At 40.8% G+C, this 27,845-nt stretch overlaps 1 protein-coding gene across 1 annotated transcript in view; it reads left to right on the top strand.

Annotated features, from left to right (window-relative positions):
- Positions 1 to 781: 781 nt before the first annotated feature.
- The window catches only part of Aoah (acyloxyacyl hydrolase), a 209,211-nt gene continuing 182,147 nt past the window's right edge, over positions 782 to 27,845 (top strand). The window contains exons 1-2 of the mRNA XM_059262392.1: positions 782 to 1,146; positions 25,369 to 25,464. Coding sequence (XP_059118375.1) covers positions 1,020 to 1,146; positions 25,369 to 25,464 — 223 coding nt within the window. The 5' untranslated portion in view covers positions 782 to 1,019. The remainder of the gene's footprint in view (positions 1,147 to 25,368; positions 25,465 to 27,845) is intronic.

Raw genomic sequence — 27,845 nt, 5'->3', positions numbered from 1 at the left:
ACAACTTTGGTGTAATCTATTTGAGAAACAACTACCAAGGCATTCAGATTATGCATCTTTTATATCCAAGTCCCTGTTTCCAGATTGCTTTCCCCAGAAAAAAACGGTGCCAAATTCTCACCATCAAAGCAGAAAAATCAGTCTCTCAAAAGTGAACAAATCCCCTACAGGTGGGAAACAAACACATCTTGAAATGCTGAGGGAAAATGATGCTGCCTGCCCAGGCAAGTACATGATAGGTAGCTAACTCCCATCTTTTTTCTTATTAGATTTAAGATCTAGGCCTGCTGGAAGCCCATTGTTTTCTGCATACCAAATGGGAGGCTTTAAGAAAGCTGGGCCCGGCAAGGAATAGTCTCTCTTTGCTGGAGAAAAGTCACCACTCAACCAGAAAGTGCTCTGTCAAAACAAGGAGTCCATCCTCGCATATACAGCCATTTAAAAGAAAGTGAAATAAGTTTAAATATAAGTCTGCATTACATATTATAACCACAATTATTCTACATTACAACTATATCTTCTTCACTCTGTGGGTGCTGCCACTCAGATTGCTGAAGGACTGTGTACAGGTGGTGTGATGTTTTCTTCTTTGGTTTTAGTTTTCGTTTAGTTTTGTTTTACAAGAACAAAAGAGGAAAGACCTCTCTCCTCCAACCCGACAGCGTGCTTCGGGCAAACCTCAAAGTTCATGTGGTTTATGGTCAGTGACTTCAGCCAGAGGCCGGAAGTGCTGTTGCTGTCACTGTGCAACTTGGGCATTTCTTTTCCCTGAAGTCTTTGCTCAGAGGGACTGCCCACCAAGGACTTCTCCAGCTCTTCCCAGACCGGGATATCTGAGCCTCTCTCAGAGGTCTCAAAATAGCCAGTTCTCCATGCACACGTGATTGCATCATACTTGCTGCAAAGTGTGTTTATGGCAGTCTGCTTTGGGGGTGTGGTAACTATAGAGAGGCCAAGGAGGATTGAGAAGTAGAGTGATCTTTTGGACCAAGACGGTGGCTCCTGGTACACATCTCAGGATGAAGTCCCCTTGGAAAGTCCTCAAGGCTACCCCTTTGTTTCTTCTTCTGCTCTCTCACTCATTGGCCTCTGTACCCTATGAGGACCAGCCAGGTGCCAGCTACTCCAATGGCCACAACTGTGCAGGTAAGTACATATTAAGTTTTTTCTATGTGTTCATAACAATAAAATCTGATACTTTGCTTGCACAATAATCCCTCAACCTCAAAGTTAGATGGGATGGCACATACTTATCTGTATTCCCAGTACTCAAGAGAAAGAGGTAGGAGGATCACCAGATGGAGGCTAGCCTGGGCTACATATTGAGACCCTGTCTCAAAAAATGATCAAACAAAAGTCCTCTTCTGTTATTGGACAGGTTTTTTTTGGGATCAGCTTCTCTAATAGTATGAAATTCTCAGTTCTCTCCATGGCTCTGACCTCAGACATCTGGATTAGGTTGTCATCCTCCTCTTCCTCCTCCTCTTGCTGATCTGTTGCTGGCTCTTACCTAGCCCTCTCCCTACCCCTGTGTCCTTCTTAGCGGACAAGACTAATGATACGTACTTCATAGAACTGTGAGAACTAAGATCACGCATGCAGGTCTGTGACATCTGTATACAGTGAGGGCTCAGCCCCCTAAGCTTCCTTCATTCTTTAGGGAATCTCACTGTGGTGGTCCAGCAGAAACTCTGAACACTGACTGAGACATGGCGTAGTGACTTCTTCATAGGAACATTTTATTTCCAGTTTGTTTTTGTATTTGCTTTGTGTCTTCTGGGGATAACAAGGAATAAGGTGAAAACTTCTGTACTGGCTAGATTTATGTCAACTTGACACAAACTGAAGTTACCTGAGAGAAGGGAACTTCAATTAAGAAAATGCCTCCGGGGCTGGAGCGATGGCTCAGAGGTTAAGAACACTGCTTGTTCTTCCAAAGGTCCTGAGTTCAATTCCCAGCAACCACATGGTGGCTCACAACCATCTGTAATGAGATCTGACGCCCTCTTCTGGCCTGCAGGGATTCGTGCAGACAGAACACTGTATATGTAATAAATAAATAAATCTTTAAAAAAAAAAAAAAGAAAAGAAAATGCCTCCATAAGATTGGAAAGTCTGTAGAGCATTTTCTTAATTAGGGATTGATGGAGGAGGGCCCAACCCATTGTGGGTGGTTCCTTCCCTGGGCTGGTGATCCTGAGTTCTATAAGAAAGCAAGCTAAGCAAGCCAGTAAACAGCACTCTTCCACGGCCTCTGTATCAGTTCCTGTCCAGGTTCCTGTTGGGTTCTTACCAAGACTCCCCTCAGAGATGGGCTATTACCTGGAAGTATAAACCGAAATAAACCCTTTCCTCTCCAAGTTGCTTTTGGTCATGGTGGTTCATCACAGCAATAGAAACCCTAACTATAACACCTTCTGTATTCATATTATATATGGAGCATGTAGCAGTAGAGGGAAGTGAGATAGCATGGGCAATGGAGCCACATAAAGTCAGAACTAAGAAACGATTATTCAGTAAGCAGACTTCAACATGGAATCCTAAACAAAAAGAACCCTAGGGATAAGTGTGATGGCCAAGTACTATACACAGACAACTCAGGCAAAAACTCTGACACTTATGAATTATGTGTAGAGGCAGTATCAAAAAGTCTTAATTAGTCATGTATTGCCAAAGCCGTGATCATGTTATGCACATCAGGGAACTCATCTCTACATCCAAATATTCCTTTAAAAACAAAACCCAAGAACCAGATTCAGGAGGTGCCAGGTCATCTTCACTCAGTCTTTAGTTTCTTAAAAATCACAACTTACTGCCATTTCATGTTCTGACAACAAATCTGCAAGCCTGTCAAATGGAATACACTGAGGAAAGGCTCCTAAGAGTCAGTTCCATTTCCAGGGTGGCTACAAATAGACTTTCTGGGTTTGGGCCAGCAATCTACTCTGAGATCCCCAGATCTTCACATCAGTAGAATGGACACAAGCTTCCCATTTCCTTTCCTGCTTGGTCCCCAGCAAGGCTATGGGGAGTTGGAAGCTGTGTTAAGAGAATTCCAGGAATTTGCTCTACGTATCTATTGTTGCAGAACAAATGAAAACAATAATCATTTGTTGCCACATGATTTTGTGGGTAAGGAATTTGGGCAGAGCCTGGATGGTGATTTTCTGTGCATGTGGGGGTGACTGAGTTGATGGGTAGATGAAAATGGTGGGTTGATGGGTCAGAAACTAAGATAGCTTTACTCACCTGTTTAGTGCTTTGGGGGTGAAGGATGGTTAGGAGTGTGCTCCATTTAGGAAAGTCCCTTGGAGCACCTACCCTCAGTGGTCCCAGGAGGGGGTGATTTGTTACATGACAGCACATGAATCCCAGAGAAAGAATTCCAAACCATGAGAACTCTTTCAGGGTTCCATGCTGGGAACTCCTGCTATTCAATTTCCCTGTGTAGCTCAGAACTTCCAGCAAGTCCCTCTGGGTGACTTTGTCATCTGTTGTCATGATAACAAGGAAGGTAGGTGTCAGGTATCGGTTTAAGTGGTTAACATTAACCAAGCCCTATATACTCAGTCAGGAGATGGAAGTGGTCCGTGTTGGCTGGTGTCTTGCTGTTTGAAGCTGCTTCCTTGAAGGAAATAGACTCAGACCACTTTGTGCAGAAGTTTGTTGTGGAGTATTCTTTGGAAAATTCCAGTGAGGGAGCACAAGTTTCCACAGAAACAGCCCCTAGATATGAACTGCTCCCTGGATGGGGGAATGATTATTCCCATTGAGGTGTCTTCCTATGATGTAGGCAAGAGACTTGGGACCACTGTGATGCCTCAGATCAATACTCAAAGAAGCAAGGAAGAGACTGCGCATTCCCAAAAGTAGATCCTGGGCTCCTTTGGCTTCTAGGACGTCATCTGAGAAATGTCTTTAGAAGTAGTGAGGTAAACTCACTCTCAGCCCATGGCTGGAGGGAGAGTTTCATGGCTTCATGGAGGAAGTTGTGTATGTTGGAAATATTCTGCTGGGTCTGCACTTGTTGCTAACACCCTAACAACTTTCTAATAATAATAGATGCATCTCTTTAAACTCATGTGCAGAAAGTGTCCCTTCAAACAGTTCAACACCTAATTCCTTACATGGTCACTGAATGGCTAACAAATAGCAGACTCTGGGTTCTGAACCAAGAATGCAAAGATAAATACCAGGAATGTTTAAAGTGTCTGTCTTCAGGGAAGTTACTGCCCGTTTTAGAGAAAAGTCTAGAGATTGGTAAAGACTAGAATCCCTCTCACTGAAGAATAAACTAGGCACTACATGTGACGAAAACGCAGTCTGCCTGTACACCGCAGTGCTGGAGGTGGATCCACAGGGTCACACAGCACGAGTCACGGCTAACCAGATCAGCGGCAGGCAACTACAGGCTGTCTACCCACAAAGTCCCCAGAAGGTGGCAGGCAGGATGGTATTTTGGTGCTGGAGAGACGACTCAGCCATTAAGGGCATTGACTGCTCTTCCAGAGGACCCGGGTTCTATTCCCAGCACCTACATGATGGCTCACAACTGTGTGTAATTTCAGTTCTAGGGACCTGACACCCTCACACAGACACACATGCAGGCAAAACACCAATGCTCATAAAATAAAAATAAATACATTATAAAAAATTTCAGGATTTTAGAAATTTTTGTATTGGAAGATGACTAGTGAAAAGTGGGAGATTCCGTTATCTCAAAGACTCTGCAGCAGGCCCCTCCCCCCTCAAAAACCCAGGGCAATGAAACCTGTGGAACAAGAGACGAGGAGCTGGATGTCCACAGTCCAGCGCAGCAAGAATTCATCTTTCTTAGTCATTACCTACAGTCTCAATACAAAATCCTTCCTTGAAACAGCCAACTCATGCAATGAGCACAGGACCTGGTTCCACTGCCTGGATGCCTCCCAAACAGATCAAGCCAATCAACTGTCTCACCCATTCAGAGGGCCTGATCCAGTTGGTGACCCCTCAGCCATTGGTTTATAGTTCATGTGTTTCCATTCGTTTGGCTATTTGTCCCTGTGCTTTATCCAACCTTGGTCTCAACAATTCTCGCTCATATAAACCCTCCTCTTTCTCGCTAATTGGACTCCCAGAGCTCCACCCGGGGCCTAGCCATGGATCTCTGCATCCAGATCCCTCAGTCGTTGAAACCTGGGGCCTATGCAGGGTCACTTGGCTCGGCCTGGGAGGAGGGGACTGGACCTGCCTGGACTGAGTCTACCAGGTTGATCTCAGTCCGTGGGGGAGGCTTTGCCCTGGAGGAGGTGGGAATGGGGGGTGGGCTGGGGGGAAGGTGAGGGGGGCGGGAGGGGGGAATCCGTGGCTGATATGTAGAACTGAATTGTATTGCAAAATAAAAAAAAAAATCCTTCCTTGATCAGGGAAGTATGTTCTTGCCTTAACTAAAATCAAACAAGTAAAAAAAAAAAAAAAATTCACAGGAACTCAAGCATCTTAGACACCTCCCCTGCAGTGGAAGTAGTTCCTGTTTCCTATCCATAATAGTGTTCCGTGGCCTGAGTTCCTCCATCTCCATGAACACAAGCATTTAAATATCACAGTTGTTCTTACAGAGCTTCGGAAGCTCCTGCTCTGCAGTCATTTTTGTGCAGCTCCCCAACACTTACAAAAATATGTGTCCTATACACATATATTTGTAACATATGTCATTTTAGGTAAACATAAAAGAACGACTCTATGTCTTTTTCAAGGATCCTTAGTGTTTGTATCTGTTCTTCCTCCCATCTCCTTCTGTTATTACCCTCTCTCCCCTCCTCAGTTGGAGCCCCCCATTTTTCTCATTTCTCCCTTCATGGAACCTCTGTCCTGCTGTTCCCAGTTCTACAGCTCCTCCCTTCTTGGTGCCTTTTCACTTCCCTAGTCCCAATGGTATTCCAGGGTTGATATTCACATTTATAGATTTGGAGCTTAAAAAATCACAAATAAGAGCACGCCGTGTTTTTCTTATTGGGTCTGAGTTACTCCGGTCAGTATAATATGTTCTATCCATTTACCTCCAAATTTCATGATTTTCAGTAGAGTTTTCATTTTCAGATTCTAATATACATGTGTGTGTGTGTGTGTGTGTGTGTGTGTGTGTGTGTGTGTGTGTGTATTCATATACAGGTCCCATGTCAAATCTATGACTTGCTAATATTTTTTCCTATTCTGTGAGGTTTTTTTTTTTTTTCAGTTTTATAACTGTGTCCCCTCTAGAATAAATTCTTTTTGATTTGATAAGTCCCTATTTTTTTTTTTAATCTCTTGTGCTGCTGGAGTAACAGAAGTAATAGCCATATTTCTAAGTGGCTGTTGTCAGTGTGCCACTCTATTTTCTGTATGTGTATCCCTTTATCTTCTTTTCAGACACTGAATCCCTACGGCATATGGCAACCAGGCATGTAATGCCTACTTAGATTGCAAGTTCGAGGAACTGAATTGGGCCTGAGATAAGCTGAAGGGCAGCACGCATGGTTGGCAGGTGTGGAGCCCTGGTTTCAGTTCCCACGGCCCCCAAATGAATAAAGGAATCCGAATGAGTTAAGACGAGCATGTAAAGGAGGAAACTTTCTTAGGATAATCCAAGGAATGAAGTTTAGAACTGAAAGTCAGAAAAATGGTGGACCCTAACAATCAAGCCAGGTGTCACGAAATGGTGACTGTCAGCTATCTGGGGAATCGTCTCTCTGATTGTGTCCTGCAGATGAGCTGGTTCCGTCGCTCTCTGTCCTTTGGTCAGGTATGCGTGGTGGCACAGCTCACAGATTCCTGGGCCCTCCCTCTTGTTGCCAATCCCAGCTTCATGCTCTCGCGAGAACCTGGGCTGCCATCACGCCACTGAATAGGAGGCAAGTGGTAGTAAGTCCTAGGTACAGATACAGTTCCCGAGGAGTGGTGTGGTTGCAACTGAGCAGACTCTCCAAAAGGAACCACCACAGAAGGTGCAAGGCTATAGAGCAGCATCCCCCAAACAACAACAGTCTAACTTCCAACCAGGAGCCTAAGACCGGGGAACTGAATACTAGACTTGAGAACATGGGTCTTGACCTCACCCTGAGTGAGAACTAGCTGTGGGAATTCCCTGTTATCAACACTTCACTAGCCATCCCGTTGCCCTCTAAACAACGGCTCACTGGACTGTGCCTCGACTTTCCAGAGGTTATGGAATCAGTAATAAGCCAGGTTCTATTCCCTAAAACATCAGTTTCAGTACAGGATGATTTACAAGCCAACATAGTCTGTATGCTTTTCATTGACACTTAAACTAATTCATTGAGTTTCGAGGGTTTTAAGGTACTATTTAATACCAAAGAAGTCATTTAAGGGTTTTAAAGACCCATTCATTCTCTCATTCATGTTTTATTAAACATGCCTTCAGAGTCAGGCATCTCCCCTTCTGCACAGCCCAGAGTGCTCAGAAACTCTGGTTGGAACAAGAGACAAAGGTGTGAATAGGAAAGAGTGTCATTAACAGGAAAGGTTTGGACAGAGCTGGCAGGGAATCTTGCAAATTCATGGTCATAATTAAGATGTCACAGATTTCAGTCTCTCTTTCTCTGTAACTGGGCAGTAATTTCTGTGGGTAGCAGAGAGCTTTGCCTCTTGCCATCCATGCTTCCTTTGGGTATCACCAGTTCTCTTTTTCCTTCCCTTCTCATAGTAGCTTCAGTTCCCAAATCATCCTGACATCCATAGATCTCAGACTTGGGAGTGGGCTCAGTCCTTAGCCCTCAAGAGCTTGAGCTGCAGCCAAGGCCCAGAAGGCTTGGTTTTTCTTTTCAAGGTTTTGACCCCAGGATACCACAGAAAAAAGAAAGTAAACAGGATGTAGACAACTCAAATGATCAGGAAGCTGCCATTTACGTAAAGACTGGACTAAATACAATGATAATTTAAAAGTCAAGACAGAAGGAGAGGAGCATACGCAAGATTACCAAAGTGAGGGATGAGTGCAGAGTGGCACCCCAGGAACTGGGGTGTGATCTAGCTAAACTCTGGGGGTCTGTAAGTCCTTGGACTGCTGTAGAGTTCATGGGGGGTGGAGGTGGAGGGCAGGGGGCTGTCTCACAGCAGTCCTGTGGCCCCACTCTGCTGTTCTGCCTCTCACCTGCAGTCCAAGGACTTACAGACCCCCAGAGTTTAGCTAGATCACACCCCAGTTCCTGGGGTGCCACTCTGCACTCATCCCTCACTTTGGTAATCTTGCGTATGCTCCTCTCCTTCTGTCTTGACTTTTAAATTATCATTGAATTTAGTCCAGTCTTTATGTAAATGGCAGCTTCCTGATCATTTGAGTTGTCTACATCCTGTTTACTTTCTTTTTTCTGTGGTATCCCGGGGTCAAAACCTTGAAAAGAAAAACCAGAGAGACATAACAGAGAAAGAAAAGGGTCTGTGACTTTGGGGCAAGGTCACAGAGTGAGCAGAGCTTTAAAAAAATGGTGGCGGCATGCTATTCTTTAGGGGAAAGGTTAATAATACTTTTTCTCCTTTTTATGAGTGTTCTGTGGGAAAGAGGAAGAAATGAAAAAGTTGCACAGTATCAAATGAAATCCCTAAGAAGTTATAATGTGCCGATCACTCTCTCTAGATCTTCCTAGACTGACTGAATATAGGAATGTCAGTTTACAATGTTCATACAGTTCTCTCTGAATCGTGAGGTCACTTGTGGTCTGTATTTTCTGTCTAGTACTTTACCGAATTTTCTAGCTGTTCGCATGGATACAATAGGAAGAACAAACGTTAGAAAGTCCAGGCTCGTAGATGGATCAACCCTGACTCTGCCGCTCTACACATTAGGCATCGGGGATATTGCTTAACCCTCTGCACCTTCCTTCCCAGCAAGACGAGAATGACACAGGGTAATGATCGTTAAACATGTAGATACCATGGTGGACTTAGAACTGTCTTGGCACATCACAAGTTCTCAAAAGGGTTGTGATTATCCAAACTTGAGAATCAGGAAAGAAATGTACTGAAACTGCGTTCTAAAAGTCCTGAGATTAAGCCTGTTGCAATGCAGAGTCCAAGGAAACAGAATGATAACCTATGAAAGCACAGCTTGTGTCATTCTGAGAGGATCTGAAGGAAAGATCCTCTACAAAGAAAGATTTCACAGCAGTTTCCTGAAAATGTGAATGACGCGTAGATACAGTATCCCGAATCTCTAGGGAATAAACTGGGCAGTCGGAGTAACAGCTGCCTGCAGAGGTGAGTGATGGTTAAAAATGTAGTTTTGTAGCTCAGCAAGAGAGGAAACTCCCAAGTCTAGAGTCTACCCTGGAGCGATTGTCACAGTCTGGGGATTATCCCCATCCCAGTGAGAAAGTAATGAGAGCCACACTTAAGACAGAGCCTCAGAAAGTCCTTACTGGATCCTCAGTGGCAGCGTTTCAGAGAGAAAGGAAAGAAGGTGAAGAAGAGATGGAAACCATGCTTGGCAGCTGCAAAGAGAACACAGACAATCTCCCTGTGGCACTCTGCAGAAATGATGGGGAGAAGATGTTTTAAAAAGACTCCCTAACCTGGGGGAGGCAGCCTGCATGATCCTTAGGACCCACATGCTGCCAAGAGAGAACTGATTCACCCAAGTGAATCTGTACACAGGCTGGGGTATAAAAATGTACTGATACAGCACAATACTGTGTCCAGTGGATATATACTAAGAAAATTTAAAAATAAGTAAGATGATTGCATGGAGCATGACTTTCTATAGATGTATAATAAATTGTTCTCTACTGATAAGCTCAAAGTTACACATGTTTGTTGTTTCCTAGTTTCTGTATATCAGAAGTCCAGACATGATATAATTGGGTTCTTTGCTAAGGATTGAAAAGGTTGAAACTGAGATGTCAGATGGGTCTTGTCTTAGACACCGTTCTATTGCTGTGAAGAGACATCATGGTCACAGCAACTTATAAAAGAGAGCATTTAATTGGAGACTTGCTTACAGTTTCACAGGGTGAATCGTGACCATCATGACAGGGACCATGACAGCAGGCAGGGAGTCATGGAGCTGGAGCAGTTGCTGACAGCTTATATTCCGATCTGCAAGCTGGAGGCAGAGAGAAAGGGAGTTGCTGGGTCTGATAAGGGCTTTTGAAACATCAAAGCCCACCAGAGACACACCTCCTCTAACAAAGCCACACTCCCTAATCCTTGCTACCGAACATTCAAATATATGAGCCTCCAGGAGGAGACGGAGCATTCTCGTTCAAACCACCACAGGGCTGAGCTCTCATTTAGGACCTCACTTTGACTGTTGACAGTATTCAGTCCCTCCCATTAGCAGAAGCAGGGTCCCTTTGCTTACTAACTGCCTTCTGTCAAGGACTAGAGGCTTCTGCTTAGCGGAAGAAGTCAACAATATGCTGATTTATTTTCTGTCCAGCTCCACCTAGAGAAAACTTGACATTTAAAAGGATTTGTTGACTATTTTAGGCCCACTCCAGAAAATATAGTAACCCAAAGTAAATTGGTTAGTATCCCAATTACATACACAAATCCTTTTGTTATTGTGTTAAAAAAGATCGAAGTGACATCAAACATACCAACCCTCCCTCAGAGGACTACACCAGGAACAAAAGCCTTATAATTCTGCCTCACAAACACTGAAATACTCAAAAGGAGAAAGGCCACCAAACTGAATAGTGTGATAATATCATAAGAGGATCTCTGGCTTATACCCAAAGTCATTCTCCAAATAGACATGAATAGCCATGAACATGTAACAGAGATCAGTAAATAGAGAATGGTTTCTGTCTGGATGAGAGTTTTACTGATGAGATTTTTGTATGTTTTATGGGATTTTTTTTCAGTCTTGGAAACTTTTAGATTTAGGCTTTTACTCAAAAACTTCACGCTGCAAAGTTGGAAAGAAAAACAAATTGCTCCAATGCCATAGCTTTTTGCTGATAAGCTAACTGGTTTACAGTTATCAAAGTATGAGCAAAATCTCCTGGAAAGAGGCTGTGTCTGAGGAGACTGATTGATCAGAAGTTCATTACTGTGGAGAGATTGGAAGGTTACAGGTCTGGAGGCTAATTATCTTATCTTCGACATTGTCAGCAGCAACGTCAAATACAATCACATTGAAAGTATTTTGCCAATGTTCAGCAAATAGACTTTGAACAGACACATAAGATGATAATAAGGGGCCAAATGAGAAGTCTAGACTTGAAAAACAATAATAATTCACTAGATAGGCTGGGCAGATTTCAGTTCACAGAAGAAAGGATCCATGTACCTGAACATAGATCAATGGAAATTATCCAAAACAAAGCTGGAGGAAAGCCAGACTTGAAGGAAATAATCCAAGCCTCGGGAACACGTGCTACAGCATCCAGTATCTCAACATCTGTGGGATGGGTGTTCTAAGAGGAGAGGAAGAAAGAGGAAGTTTGTAAAACTACCCAAAAAAAAGATAAAAGCCAACACAGCTTCAAAACTGAGGGAAGATATTAATCTACTGATCCAAGCCTCTTAAACTTCAAACAGAATAAATACAGAGCAAATCTTGACACCTCATAGCCAGTCTCCTGAAAACAAATACAATTTGAAGCCCTTGAACACAACAGAAATATGATATGTCCCCTGCAGGAAAACAGTCTAGCTAATTTATACTGTTTCATTTGTAGAGCTATGGGGGCAGAAGGCAGTGGAATGACATAAGGTGCTGAGAGGGGACAAAAAGCTGTTAACCTAGAATTCTATGCCATATTAAACTATAACTCAAAAGTGAGCATAAAATATAAACACATTTCCTGATGAATAAAACTGAGAAGCATTGCTAGTAAATTTGTCATATAAGAAGTACTAACAGGGAGCTGGAAAGACGACTTAGTGGTTAAGAGCACTTATTGCTCTTGCAGAGGGCCGAAGTTCAATTTCCAGCACCCACGTGGTGGCTCACAACCATGTAGACACCAGGCACACAGACAGTGCACATACATACATGCAAACAAAACATTCATACATACAAAATTAAAATAAATAACTCTTAAAAGTAAGTGCTATAAGGGCTGGAAAGACGGCGCAGTGAGTAAAGCTCTTGCTGAATAAATGTCAGGACCATAATTGAGTCTCTATTATCCGTGCAACTATTGGGCAAGTGAGGTGATCTGCCTCTAATCTCGACTTAGAAGGCAGAGACAAGGGAGCCCCAGAACAAATCAATTACCTATACTAGCCAAATCCTTGAACTCTAGGTTCATGTGAGAGACCCTACCTCCATATATAAGGTGGATCATCATCAAAGTAGACACCATAAGTCAACCTCTGCATGTGGGCATTCACACATGCATACATGCATATGCATGTTCACCTTTATATACACATTTGTTTTCATATGTGAAAACACTCATACACACATACATTGCCATATACACATGTACATGTGCATGCATACACACATTAAAATTAAAAAGGACTAAAAGAGCAGTCCTTTAAACAGAAAGAAAACATAATACAAGGTAATTTAGAGTCATAAGCAGAGGTAGAAAGCTCAGGTTATGGTATATACGAAAGGAGATATATTTATACACACATATTTTTCTGAATATGTCAAGTGAAAATGCTTAAAAACGGTAATTAAAACACTGCATTGTTTGGTCTACAACATGAGAGAATTAGCCCAAAGGATATGGAAAGAAATGGAACAGTACAGAAGCAAAGCTGTAAACTTTTGTGCTAATTAAATTGCTATTAGCATGATATAAATTTTGATAGATTGAAGCTACACATTATAATTCAGGAACCACGGGGAATAGAAACATTCGCATAAAACACGATGAAAAAAATCACCAGGAAGAAAGTAGGACTCAAAGATCCTTGTTTATACACACATACACACCACCACCACCAGCAGCAGCAGCAGCAGCAGCAGCAGCAGCAGCAGCAGCAGCATAGGTAGAAGACCAATGAAGAGCACACGTGAGCAACACAGGCAGCTAGAAATCTCAGAGTGGCATTCTCTGTGTGGACCACACATGCCATTCAAAAGTCAAGATAATCAGAACTAGGCTGTTCTTTCTAAAGTAACATCCAACTAGATTCTGAATACTAGAGACATGCCTAGCTTTAAGGGCATACATAGGTTGAAAACAGAAGGACAAAATACGACGGGACACAAGAAGAGAAACCACAGGCTTCTTACTTTATGATACAAAATATGCTTTAAGCTATAGAAAAGTATAAAACCAGAGGCATCTTTTGTAAAGATAAGGGCACTATTATACCAACAAAAAATAAGTTGTTATATATTACTACTGCATATTGTATTGCTCCTACATATGTGAAATTAATAGGATCCTTAAAATATAAGAAACAGTGACAGAATTGTAAAGAAAATTATGAAATTAAGAAATATAACTTAAGATTTGAACATTTCTTAAATCTTAATATATGGAACTAGACAAAAATGAGGATATAAGAATCTGGACAACACAAAAGACCTAGCAAAAATCCCAGAGTACTCCACCTAGTGACAACAGAATAGATGTTTTAGGACACTTTTGCGTAGCTTTATTTATTTTTCTTTATTAAGAAATGTTTTTATTCATTTTACATACCAACAACAGATCCCCCTCTCAACTCTCCTCCTGCTCTCCCTCAGCCTTCTCCCCCCCCCCGCCCACCCCCCCATTCCCTCCTCTGAAAAGGTAAAACCTCCCATGGGGAGTCAGCAGAACCTGGTACATTCAGTTGAGGTAGGTCCAAGCTCCTTCCTCTGCATCAAGGCTGTGAAAGGTGTCTCATCATAGGTAACGGCCTCCAAAAAGCCAGCTCATGCACCAGAGACAGATCCTGATCCTACTGCTGGGGCCCCTTAAGCAGACCAAGCTACACAACTGTCTCTCATGCAGAGGGCCTAGTCCAGTCCCATGGAAGCTCCACAGCTGTTGGTCTAAAGTTCATGAGTTCTCACTAGCTTGGTTCAGTTGTCTGCAGATTTCCCCATCATGATCTTGATGGCCCTTGCTCTTAGAATCCCTCTTCTCTCTCTTCAAAATGTAAAGCAAAGGATAACCAGCTATTAATTATTTTTAATGTGGATTCTAGGAATCAAACTCAGGTCAACATGTTTATACAGCAAATGCTTTTCCACCAACTAAGTCATTTCCCCAGTCCCATTTTTAATTTTTAAAATCTTTATTAATTCTTTGAGAATTTCATAAAATATATTTTGGCTATATTCACCCTTCCTGCCTTAACTCTTCCTAGACCCATGCCTTTCCCAGGCCACCTTTGTGTCCTTTTCTTCTCTTTTTTTCAACCCATCAAAACCAAGAATATTTGTGCTGCCTAAATATTCTTGGATGTGTGGTCTTCCACTGGTCAATGTACCAGGGGCTCCACTATAGAGAAAACTTAACTTCCTTTCTCTCTGCAGCTAACAATTGCCAGTTGCTCCACAACTAGAAATGATATAGCATTTCCAACTCCCCTCTCCACGCTGGGGTTGGACATACAAAGGACTTGGGAATGCTGTTCACACCTCCTGTGAGTTCATGTGTACATTTGCCCTCCTGTGTCCAGAACACACCATTTTCTTACAGCCATCAACCACATCTGTCTGTTATTCTCTTTCTGTCCCCTCGTCTTCAACGATCCCTATGCTTTGAACAGAGGGGTCCAGCATATATGTTACGTTCAGCGTTGAGCATTCTGCATTTCTTTACATTCTTCACCCTGGCCAGTTGTGGTCGTCTGTGCCATCTACTGCAAATAAAAGATTCTCTGATGAGGAGTGAGAGGTGCATTGATCTACTGGTATGATTATAAGTCATTAGAAGTCAATTTAATACTCTATTATTTAGCAGCATAATAATAATGACCTGTCTAGCCGTAGGGTCTTGGCCTGATAATGGTACAAGTTATAGGTTTTATTTTGTGGATTAAGTTCAATCAGAAAGTTCTTGTGTACTGCCATGGCATTAATGCCACGGTTGCACCAGTGGGCATGCCAAGCCTGCCAATGCTGTAGGTCACAGGTTTCACAGCTGGGTAAAATTAGTGATTACTTTCCTCTTCTTGCTTGCTCAGCACCTTCTATCACATGAAAGCTAGCCAGTAGGGATGAAGCATCCAGGTCTGCAACAGCTTGATTTCTACATGTTCTATGATTCAAGTGTTCAGTGTCTTCAGTAACAGGGTCTTACCATTAAGTTCTGGAGGATAACCAAGAATATTGGCAATAGCCTGTAAGGTATTTTTTTAATCTATGGGACCTCACTAACCAACAACTCTATCAAAAGAAGCAGCCCATTCTCAGCACTGGGCTTTCTAGTTGTTAGTCTCTGGTGCCTGGTATTGTTGCCTGGTACCTTTATATATATATACACATACATATATGCATATATACATACACATATACATATAATACACAATACATATAATACACATTATATATTATGTGTATATTATATATATTATGTACATATACTATGTATATATTATGTGTGTGTGTACACGCACATATATGGAAGCTTCTACAGTAACATATTTTCATGACTTTTTGAAAGGTCTTTTGTGTTATTTATCCCTCCCTATATTCCCTCTTCTACTTGCTCTCTAGTTTCATTCTCTACATGGAGCCATCCAGTTTGACCAGCACAGTATATTGAGGATGTTCTCTTTTCTCTAATGTGTATTGTCGGCCTTTGTCAAAATGAGGTGACTATAGTACTGTGGGCTTATACATGCATCCTCAGTCTATTCAGTTGATCAATGTGTCTCTTTTTATGCTAGTACCATGCAGGTTTTGTCACTATAATTCTAGTATAACTTGAAATCTGAATTGGTGACACCTCCTATAATTTTTTGTTTCTTTGGTGTATAGTTGTTCAGTATTGTTTTGATTATCCTAGGTCTTTTCTATTTCTACATTAAGTTGAAGATAATGTTTTCAATGTCTGTGAAGACCTGGAATTTTGAAGAGAATTTCATTGAATCTGTAGATTGGTTTTGGTAGGATGGCCGTTTTTCACATCTGTCCTGCCAATCCATGAGTATGGGAGGTTTTTCTATCTTTTCAATTTCTTCTTTCAGCAGCTTAAAAGTTTTTGTTGCATTCCCTTGATTATATTTATTCTGAAATATACCTCTGAGGCTATTTCAGATGGTATCGTTTGGGACCTTCCCATGATTAAAGCACAGGTCATTCAGTAAAACAAGCATCAATTTATTTTAAAAGATTGAAATCATACAGTTATCTATCAAATTAAAATTCAAGAATGAGAAAATGTGAAAGCAAAGTAACACGTTTTCTTTCCAAAACATGATGGAAGAAGTCTAGCTTATATATAAAGATATAGCTTTTATTTGCATATATTATTATATTATGATGCCAGCTAAATCATATTTAAAGAAAAATGTATAACTTTCTTTAGAAGAAAGATCTAAAGTCAATAACCTGCATTCAACCTCAAGAATCCAGAGAACAACATTTCAAACCCAAACTAAGTAGAAGAAAGAAAATAAACATCAGAATAGAATAAAAATTAATAAAATAAAAACAAGTGTAATAATGAAAACCAGATACTTTTATCTGAGAAAATAAACAAAACCAATGAACTCATAAGAGAACTCACCATTTAAAATGGGTAAACATAATTTTAAACACCACTATATACCCAAAAGAAATTAAATGATTATAATAGAATATTATGGACAATTTTGTGTCATGAAAGTCAAGAATTAAGATATGGTGGGAAATTTTTAAAGAAGACCAGAACACTGAAAAATGACTTAAGAAGAAATAAAAGACCTGGATGGAACTATATCAAGTCAAGAAATTAAATTAATAATTAGAAGTATATTAGTGTTCTTGGGTTGCAAATGAAACAAAACAAAACTACCGCAGTTAGGTGTGCTACAGCTACAAGAATGGATTCTCTCACAGTTCTGGAGGTTGCAGGGTCTGAAGTCATCTATACTTGTTTTCTGGCTTCTGGGGTTGCAATGTGTCACCCTGTTCGTTGTCTTACAGCTGTGTAATCTCCTCTTTCTCTTCTGGATGTGTGGCTGCCTCTTCTTCTGAGAATATTTACTATATTGATTATGGGCCTGTTCTATTCCAGCATGACCTCATCTCCACTAATTACAACAGTAATACCTCTTTTCCACATAAGGCATATATAAGATCAAATTCCAAGATGGACATGCATTTAGGGCATGTCAGCCAAGTTTATGAAATCTCAAGGCAAGCTGTTTTTACTAGTGAATTCCATAAAACATTAAAAAGGAAATAATTTCAATGAAATGTAATTCTTTTCATAAAATAAGAGGAAGAACCGTAACCCAGTTTGTGTTATATTTTGCTCTAGTGTTAAATCCAGACAGATACCACAAGAAAGAAGTTAGCAGAACATTACTACATAAACATAGGTTTAAAAATCTCTTAAAATACCCACATTATAAATTCAGCAACATATAAAATTAAGTAATTGGTATCTTATGATCAAATGGCATCTTTGCTTGAAATGCATGACTGACTTATAATCTGAATGTTGATGGAATGCACTAAATTAGCAAAATAAAGGGTATAGTTACATTATCAACCCAGCAGAAATGTGAATTATTTGACAAGATCTGTTAAGATATCTCAACAAATTATAAAAGAAAGGAAATGGACTCCCCCAACCTGATAAAGGACACCTATGAGAACCCTACTGTTCACTGCAGATTTATCTATAGTTTCCTTCCAAGATCAAGAGTAAGGCAAGATTTCCACTCCTGCCATCTCCCATGCCACACATACAAAGGCAGTTGTTAAAGGCATATAGATAAAAATGAATGGAAAATAGAAACATTCACTTTCCTATTTTTTTTTTAGTTTTAACAGGTGTAAGTAAAATGATATCATCAAATATAATTAAAAGGTAAACATTAGTTAATTTGAAGGTATATTCATCAAAAACCAAAAAAGTGAAAGACTCCATTGATTAGCAACACAGTTTTTAAAGTCAGTTGATTTTTAGTTCTCTCAGAAAAACTAGAAGAGACAACAAAGTTGTCAGGTTGTAGATCATATCAAATAATTTTTGATGATAGCTCATTCTAGAATTTTGGTATTTAACTCTGAGGAAGTTCAAAGAACCGAGTGATGTTTCTATTCTAAAATATCACTATTCCCATCTATTTATGAAAATACCTTTCGCAGCACTTGCATTTATAAAAATGAAAACACAGAAACAAAAGTTATGCTGAATTTTGTCTCTGCATAGATATGTGATACGCATTAATAGATATCGGTATTAATTTTAGGAGACCTAACCATTTCATTAAGATACACAATTCTAAAAAAATTTTGCCTTCTTATTCAATATTTTCTCTCATATTGGGAATATATTTTGTTTATATGTTAGCTTTATTAATGTAGAAACCCTATCTAAAATTTTAATAGACCATACTCAATAAAAATTTAATTTTAGTTTAAATTTTTACAAAATTTTAATGTAAAAATTATAATAATGTGATCAATAAAGTTTTTACCATTAAAGTATATTACATTGGTATAAAATATATAGTGGAAGAAGAATTGAAATAGAGCTGTCATTGAAAAGAATTCAAAGTAAAGAATTATCAACACAGAGTTAAAAGCTTGCTTGTGTGTTTTTTAAGTGAATGTGCATAAGAACAAATCACTGGTGTTCATGTTTATTTATATCCACATGAGAGATTAGTTTCACAGTTCTACTGTCGTATTTACAATCTGTCCTAAATCACATGCTTTGCAACTAATTAAATTGACATCTACACTAGCAATTTTTAATACCCAATAAAATGTACTCTACCCTAGGACTGAAACTCCCGTCTGCCTGCCTAGCTCTCTCGCTTCTCCTTTCTCCCAGCCCCTGAATTCTCACCTGGGGCCACACTCCTCTTTCTCAGTCCCAGGCTTTAAAACATTCTACTGGCCTCTTGGGAAAGCATGCATTGAGGGGACAGTAGTCAGACATGAACAGGAAATCTCAAAGGCTGGATGGTTTCAGTAGTGAGTTCCATAAAATATTAAGATGGAAGTAATTCCAATAAATGTAATTTCATAGAAGAGGAAAGAATACATCATTTGTGGTATTTTTGCCCCAATGTCAAATCCATCAGATATCACAAAGAAAGAAGTTAATAGAATGTTATTTTATAAACACAGATGCATAAACTTCTCCCATTCTCCTATTCTCAAGCCTCTGAGCACATCCTGCAGGTGCTAATAAGTATGTGCTACAGAGTAAGGGGATTGATGGTGCAGAGTATCTTAACATCATTTCTTTACAACTCACCTTCTTTTAAAAAAATATCTTTGATTTATTTATTTTTATTTCATGTGCATTGGTGTTTAGCCTGCATATATGTCTGTGTGAGGGAGGCAGATCTCTTAGAACTGGAATTACAGACAGTTGTGAGCTACCATGTGGGTGCTGGGAATTGAACCTGGGTCCTTTGGAAGAGAAGCCAGTGCTCTTAACCACTGAGCCATCCCTCCGGCCCCATGACTCATTTTTAATGTATTGGTGACTTAGGTACAGCATTACCCTAAGTCTCTTACACAGCCTAATTCCTTCTCTTGCCTCGCCTGACCCCTGCTTGGCCCCAGCTCTTGATTTCCCCAGCAACTACTGAATATGGTGCTCTCTTCTTTCCAATATTCTTGGCACAGTTGGCAGTTTGGAACTCGCTGAGTATTTTCTCATCAAAAGCAATATTCCAAGTAGCAGGTAGGTTAGGACACAGAGCCTTAGAATCCACCCAAATGTAGAAAAATGGTAGATACCTGCAATAAAAGTAAATTCAGCTCTAGAAAGGTAAAAATGTGGGTAATGACATGCATTTTTCACAGGTAAATTTCTGAGCTTTGGTCTCAAAAAGTGTTCATGAAAAGTCTGTCTGTCTGTCTGTCTGTCCCCTGTGGCTGCCTCAGCAGAGGGGAAATAATGTTTGTTAAATGTGTTCCTGCTGCAGGCACCATGTTCATGCTATTAGCTTGTCACTGTAGCCCTGCAACTCTGTGTCACAAACACCCCCACTCACACAGGGATCATTTGCTTGCTCAGGATTCTGTGGGCCAGGTCCTATTGAATACCTGCAGCCGAAAGACCCTGGGCCGGCCTGAGCAGCTATACACACCTGGTAGATGGGGAAATGGCAGGAATGAATGATCCATAATGCCCTCTTTCATAAAACTGGTAGTTGGCAGGCCTATGGCTGGGGTGCCTTAATTTTCCTTAAGCAGGTTAACTCACATTCTTGGCTGCAACCTACAAGAGGTCAAATGTCACTGACAGCCACAAAACCTCTTGAGGCACGGGTTCTATCCCAAGCCACTGTCACTTCCTGAACATTCTATTTGCCAAAGCAAGTTATGAGGACAGACTTAAAGGGCTGTGAAATAAGTTCCACCCATTATGAGACATAGAAATGTTGAGCTGGTCAGCATTTTTAATGTACCACACAGGCAGGATTCCAGGCCACAGTGCGCAGTCTTCCTAAGGTGCTTGGCCAGAAGTGGATCCCTGAGGCAGGTAGTTATACTCAGGCCCATTTGCTTCTCTCCTTGCTATATCAGGGGTGTCTGCTTCATTACACTCACTATTTCCAGACTCCAGATAGGAAGAGATTTGCTATATATGAGGTCTTAGATAGTGACCACTGAGTAAAACGCATAGCTCTCCTGGTCCTCATTTCTGAATTCAACGCCAGGTTGGACAAACACACTTGAACAAAGCCAGGCCTTTTATTAGAGGCCAGCAAGTAATCTGTAATGGGAGGAATTACTCCGCACACATGTCTCTCCCAGGAAAACAATTGTTAGCTTGTCAAGGCAGGGAAAGCTCTTATTAGACTTAGAGGATCCCTTCATTCTTGCTGCTGAAGAATGCAACACATTTCGCTGCAGACCACAAATTAACAATTCAACTGGAAGGGAGTGCAGCCTACTGGAGGGAGGTGAAGATGAAGCCCTGCATCAAAGCCGTTCCCAGCCAGGGTGTTCAGTGTTTCAAACCCCATTACCTGCACATCTGTGGGGTCCTTTTGATCCTAACTCTTCACTAGGCAGTGATGTGAGTGGGAGGGTTCGCTTGGCCTTCAGAGACAACTGGCGTTTCTCATTCTTTATCTTTTCTCTCTCCACCCCTGGGGCCTGGCTCCTTTTTATCTACCTAATGATTTTCCAATTTTAGCCAGCAGTGCTAAGGAACTGCAACCATCACGAGTCTTTGATGGATTTCTTTGAGTCAAAGTCAAACGGAAAGCCTGTACCCATACTACAAAGAAGCAGACCGGTCTCCACAGAGCCCGGGGCACTTTGTATGCATCCTTTAAGCCATGGTTTAAAACAAATGCAAATAAGTGTTGGAGTAGATTTCTCAAGAAAGAGAAATCCCAATCCATGGGTCCACTGGAATGAACATTCTTAAAATCAAATTCCAAGAAACACCCCTTTATGTCCCATGTTTCCCCAACACTCCTGCTGATTTGAATGAATGTTTGGCTTCCCCACCTTGTATCCTAGCATGTCTATTGGGCTATTAATTTATAGCAAGCTATGATTTTTAAGTAGGCAGGAGAAAGAAAATGTGTTACTATTTAAATTGTGGGAACCATGGGGGAAGTCCGCCTTGCTCTTTCAGGCTGTAGGTCTTGTTTCTCTGCTGAGAATGATTTCCTAATTCTGCTCTGCATGGTCTCAGCAAAGTCTCCTCTCACCAGTCCTTTGGCTGCTAATTAGCATCAAGTTGTTAGGTATTTGGGAAATGGATTGGGAATGCCCCTTAGATGAGGATCACACTAATGGGGATCATTCTGTTTACCTGGGGCCCATCAAGTTCTAGCATTTTCTTGCATAGAGCAAGTTTCTTGTCAATGTCACAAGACTCCTCTGATTTGGGAGAAACTATTTGCAGGTTTTTGTCATGTCTCCTCCCTATCTGCCCAACCTGAAGAAAAGAGAGGAGCAGTGAGCTAGTTTTTCTAGCCACCAATATCCTGACTTAGGTTTCTGATGTATGTCTTATTGGAGAGGTAGTCCCTCTCCCCACAGGGACAGTGTGTTTCCTAAGCTTGTTTTCTTTACTCACTCTTTTAGTAAACATGTGTGGTGCTCCTGCGTGGTGCTGTCTCTGGAGTGGAAGAAAAAACATGACTGACTGCTCTCCAGGAAGTCCATATCAGAGCAGTATCTGGTGCCAGTCCAAGGCTGTCAGGACAGCGAGTCCTTTATGTCCATGGCTCCCAGACCCATGTATTCAACCGACCTCTGATCAAAATATTTTGTAATTGTCTGTCTTGAACATGCACATATTTTTTTCTTTTGTCATTATTTCCTGAGCAATACAGTATAATAACTATTTGCAAGCTATACACATCATATTAGGTGTTACAAGTAACCATGAGGTGACTTACAGGATCTGGGAGGGTGTATATAGGTGGAAGGTCTTGAGCATCTGCAGGTTTTGGTACCTAAGTGGGTTCTAGAATGTGTCTGTCACAGATAAGGGAGATGTCTGTATGCAGTTATGAGATAAGGGAGAAGAGCGTGATATGGATGCTGATTGGGTAGAGAAGATAAAGATTCAAAAGAATTTTGTGGAAGGTTTCAAATGGCTTGGAAGTGACCATTGGCAGCAAAGGAGAGGAAAAACAGCTTCTAAAACCTGAGCCTTTGAGGAAGAGCTGGGACTAAATGAGTTTACTTCATGATACAGATTTACTGGAGGAGAGTGACATGCTAATTTCTGATCCCTCTTAAGGTTCAATATCTCAAAGAATGGCATCTTAAGGGAAATAGAGGCAGCATGGCAACTCACAAATGTTTTTATGCTCCTTTATTTTCTTGTTTTTAATAAGAAAATCCTGTCAAGTCAAGATAAATTTTAGCCTTATTCCTTTGATAAATATTACTCTGCTCTCACAGTGGGTCTAGAACTAACTTTTAAATACTCCTGGTTCACTTCAGTCATGAAAATCACTCATGCTCTTTTGCATCTGCTTAAGAGTTCAGACTGAAAACATTTTTCATGAAAACTATAGCAAATTTTATGTGGGGTAATAACAGAATTCCTTTGTATTTAAGGTGTCTGGAATCATAATAGCAACAGGCTGAGTATTGAATGCAATTTCCAGTGGAATCTGTGTTTGGTGATAGTACTAAGCCTTCTAATGTCACTTCCAGATCCCCATATTCACCCCACATTGAATCAACCCTGGGCATCAATGTGGAAGTGATTCAGAGCAGTCTCTTAGGCTGCTCCTCACTACATGCTGGTCTGATTAGGAGCTGCATGTAATGCATGTTTCCAATAGAATCTGCTATTTGGCTCAAAGGAAGCTACCTGTTGTCCAGAAGTGGGAACTGAAATAGACCAGTAAGGTAATGGAGCTAGGAAGCAGCTGTAGAAGTAGCCATTAACCCTTTCCCAGGAAAACCCTTACTGGTGATCAGATTGTTCCTGACAAGCTCTTAAATAGGCTCACTTCAAACCAGCAAACAGTCCTTGCCCCTATTTTATGAACCAGGCACAGGGCTAGTCATTCAAAGAGAGAGGGAGACCCTACTCCACTGTTAAGGAAGGTAGAGTCCACTCTAAACTCAAGAATGAAGTTGTAAAAGGTAGACAGCCCATTCAAAGTCAGAGTGTTTGCCCATGGCCGATCCAGTATTTGAACCTTGTGTTTTGTTTTATTCAAAGCCTTTTCCTTTTCAACTGCACTGCAGCCTCTTACTACACTGAAGTAAAACTATTTGTCATTTTCCATTTGCACTTCAATTTTTTTAAATATACTTGATAAACACAAAACGAAGTGCAATTGGTCATATCAGATAAGTTGAGTGGGTTATTATCTTGCTATCTTGTTTCATGTCTTCACTGTTTTCTAAAATGAGATTGCATTGTGTTTATACTTTTAAAACAGAACTGATACACATGAAAATGATTTTGAGGCCATAGAATGTCAGCTACTAAATTCATGGCATTATGAGAAAACCCTCAAGGGTTGTGAATTCATTAAAAAATACAGTCACTCAATGGTTGATGTTATTAAACACACCAAGTAGGTGCTGTCAGCCCAGCAAGATGGCAGTTGCACAGGTCTCAGTATCTCATGTCTAGTGAGCACCACCTCCCCAGTCAGAGGAAACAGAGCAATTGTAAGCAAAGTTCTCTCAGGCACTTCGGTATCTAGAGAGGTGGATCGCTCTCACTTCTTCATGGTATCCTCTCCTTTTATAGGGCTTATTTCTTTCTGCCTAGAAATGCCTGATGGCGTTGCTCACTTTCTCCCAGGGACCATGGTGGGAATTTGACTTTAATGACATTAGTATGTAAATTGAGGGCCCCTGGTTGCTGATTTTCTCGGTCTCACTTCTAGTTAGCATCTTCATATGGAACTGTGGACTACAAATCGTCTAACAAGTGCCTACTTTTCCTAAGAGGATAAAGTCTAGCAACTTCTCACACACTTACAGATCTTGGGCCAAGACAATGCTTTTCTATGAAGAAGGAGTATCTTTCTTATAGGAAAAGAATGTTTGTACCCATCCAGCAGCTTGGTAGATTGAGGCAAGTAATAGAACCTTCAAGAAAAGAGAGCTTAGCAACCTTGGGGAGTCATACTTCTCCTATACCAAAGTAAGGGAAAGAATATATTCCTGATGTGCTCAAGTTTGCTTCTGGACACTCATAACATCTGGTTCACACTTTTCACTGTGAGCTTTGTAGCCTGAGATGTTTCACAGGATGTTGTGTTCTAAAGGCGCACTCAGTTGTATCATCATCGCAGTTAATCATCATACTTGCACTGTAGAAAGCATCTTATTTCCTGCTTTATAAGGTAACCAAAGCTTAAAAAGGGAAGATATTGAGTCTGGAACTCATTCCCAGGTCTTCTGGGAAATGTTCACTACTGCTCAAAATTAGAAAAATGACTTTAGGTCACAGGCCACAATTTTGTGGGATAGGAATGATCTACAGATAACAAAGACACCTATTGCAGAGGAGCAAGTGGCTATTTGAGAAGCTAGTACCTATGTATTATATACAACTCTCCTCACCCTATCTCATTTAAACATCATCTCTTTCTCTTAGTTTCTCTAGGGTTTAAGCCAGATGAATGACTTCCCCAAAGTCACATAGTTCAAAGGGTTGAAACTACTCTGACAACCCCAGATTTTCTGAGCCTTCATCCCACAGTCTCCTCATTGCACTTTAAAGCCCAGTGCGTTTAGGTATGCTGGAGAAGTTTTGTGCTTCAGTTGGTGTCCTTCAGGACCCAGTCTTTCTATTTCCCTTCCCTAGCCCCTCCATCCCAGTGAGACCTGCTGACATGTTCTTCTGCTCCCTGCAGGGTGCGTGGTGGTGGTATCTGTGATTGAACAGCTGGCTGAAGTTCACAACTCTTCGATCCAGATGGCGATGGAAAGACTGTGCAGCTACCTGCCTGGTAAATCTGCAAGGGCCCTGATGCTCTGTGTCTGCTTGTCTTCTCCTCCGTGAGTCACCAAGAGGGAGCTTGCACCCAGAGGAGGCTGACGGGGCAGAATTTGCCTGTGCTTTTCTTTGATTCCTATTCTTGTGGTGTTTATAGAGACTGAAGTAAAATGTTTACTCTAGGTATTGTCTGTTTGACATTCTCTATCACGGCAGACATCACTGAGGCCATATAGGAAGAAAGTGTTGAATGGCCAATTACCATTAGTGTGACACAATAATGATGATTTTTCCACCTGATGATAATCACCTCAGATACTAGGAAGTCAATAAATAATTCTGTTTACTTATACACACATTCACAGACACAGATAGTCCTACTAATACAGATGTTAGGCTGGGAGGATTCCTGATCTCAAAATCCCAAATAGGAAGGTATCAAAGACACCCCTTTCATTTCATCTGGATCTCATTTAACTTTCTCACCCATCCTGCAAACCAAGGAACTGCTGTATGCTTTTAGACAGCTGTGGATTTGTTTTTTCAGACTCAGCTGAAAGAAAATATTTATTCTATTTTCTGTGTACATAATAGTCAAGTTTTTTTTCTCTTCGTAGAAACTAATCCACCAAGAAGGCTTACATTGTTTTTTCTGTTAAGTATGGTATCCAACCTAACAGTGATTATATCTTCTATTTATATGCCACCCCACATCAGTAGCAAAAAATCGTTTTCTGAGAATTGCATTGTTCATTATATGAATTTACAGGATTAAATATTTAGAACCCAAAAAGAAAGATTTGGAGAGAATAGTATGCACACACCTGCATATAATGTCCCAGATGGATCACTGTTAAGATCTTGATGTATTTACATCAGGTCTTTTGTGAAGTTAAATCACAGCAGATAAACTGGAAACACCTTCTGGCTTTGTCTGCCCTGGTTCTATTTTCCACCAACTCCCTAGAAAGAGAAATGAACTTAATGAATATTGTTTTTGTTTTTGCAGGATTTCATATTTACATATTCACTCATATGGGTCTATAAGTAAATTGTAGTTATTTTGTTAGCAATTTTAAAAACCATTTCTGGGTAAAACAAAACAGGTGTAGAAACCACATAAATTGAATGTATAGTTTTCCATTTTTGAAAGATAAGCTCCTCAGGTCTGGAGAGATGGCTCAGCAGTTAAGAGCACTGACTGCTCTTCCAGAGGACCTGGGTTCAATTCCCAGCACCCACATGGCAACTCACAATTGTCTGTAACTCTAGTTCTGGGGACCCAACACCCACACACACAGACGTATGTGTAGGCAAAACACCAATGCACATAAAATAAAAATAAATATTATTTAAAAAAGGAAAGACAAGTTCTTCTGTAAAGACTTCAGTTCAGAAAGAACAGATAATTAGGCTTTTCAGAGGTTCTATCCATGTTCTCCATATAATCTTTTACCCATTTTTATCCACTTGCAAAAGAAAACATCTAAACTTTGTAACACTTCCCCCAACCTGGGATTTCCTAACTTCATGTACACCTGTGGTGTAATTGAATGTGTTTCTTCTGAGCTCTGTAATTTCTCATAATGGAACCTAGATCCAGAGCTTGGACACTCCAATTTGATTCCTTTGGCAATATGATACATGGTATTCTGTCTCTCTCTCTCTTCTCTCTCTCTCTCTCTCTCTCTCTCTCTCTCTCTCTCTCTCTCTCTCTCTCTCTCTCTCCCCTCCCTCCCTCCCTCCCCTCTTTCCCTCCCTCCTTCCCTCCCTCCCTGTCCTCTGTCCTTTTTGTAATTTTAGCAGCTGTTGATGCTTCATGGTGAGATGTCTCAACTTTTTGGGAGGTATACTGCTGTGGGATGTTCTCTATGCTGTGAATGTATTGTTATGATTGATTGATAATAAAACGCTGATTGGCCAGTAGCCAGGTAGGAAGTATAGGCAGGACAAAGAGAAAGGAGAATTCTGGGAACAGGAGGGCTGAGGCAAAGAGATGCTGCCAGCTGCCACAATGAGTAGCAAGATGTAAGTTACCAGTAAGCCACGAGCCACGTAGCAAGGTATAGATTTATAGAAACGGGTTAATTTAAGATATAAGAACAGATAGCAAGAAGCCTGCCACAGCCATACAGTTTATAAGTAATATAAGTCTCTGTGTGTTTACTTGGGGGACGCTAGTGGGAGAGATTTGTCCTGACCATGGGCCAGGCAGGACCAGGAAAACTTCAGGTACAGTATACCATTGGAATATTCCAATTTTTCATTCATTAATTGAAGTATATTTGACCTATTCCCTCATTACCTTATTTTAATATTTTCCTATAGTACCTAGTTCAATTTGAAAAACCAAAACACATGCTTTATTCTTTACTTAGCAGTTTTCAAGAAAGT

Source organism: Peromyscus eremicus, chromosome 5 (assembly GCF_949786415.1).
Source record: "Peromyscus eremicus chromosome 5, PerEre_H2_v1, whole genome shotgun sequence".
Classification (NCBI taxonomy): Eukaryota; Metazoa; Chordata; class Mammalia; order Rodentia; family Cricetidae; genus Peromyscus; species Peromyscus eremicus.
This window is presented reverse-complemented; position numbering and strand designations above follow the sequence as displayed.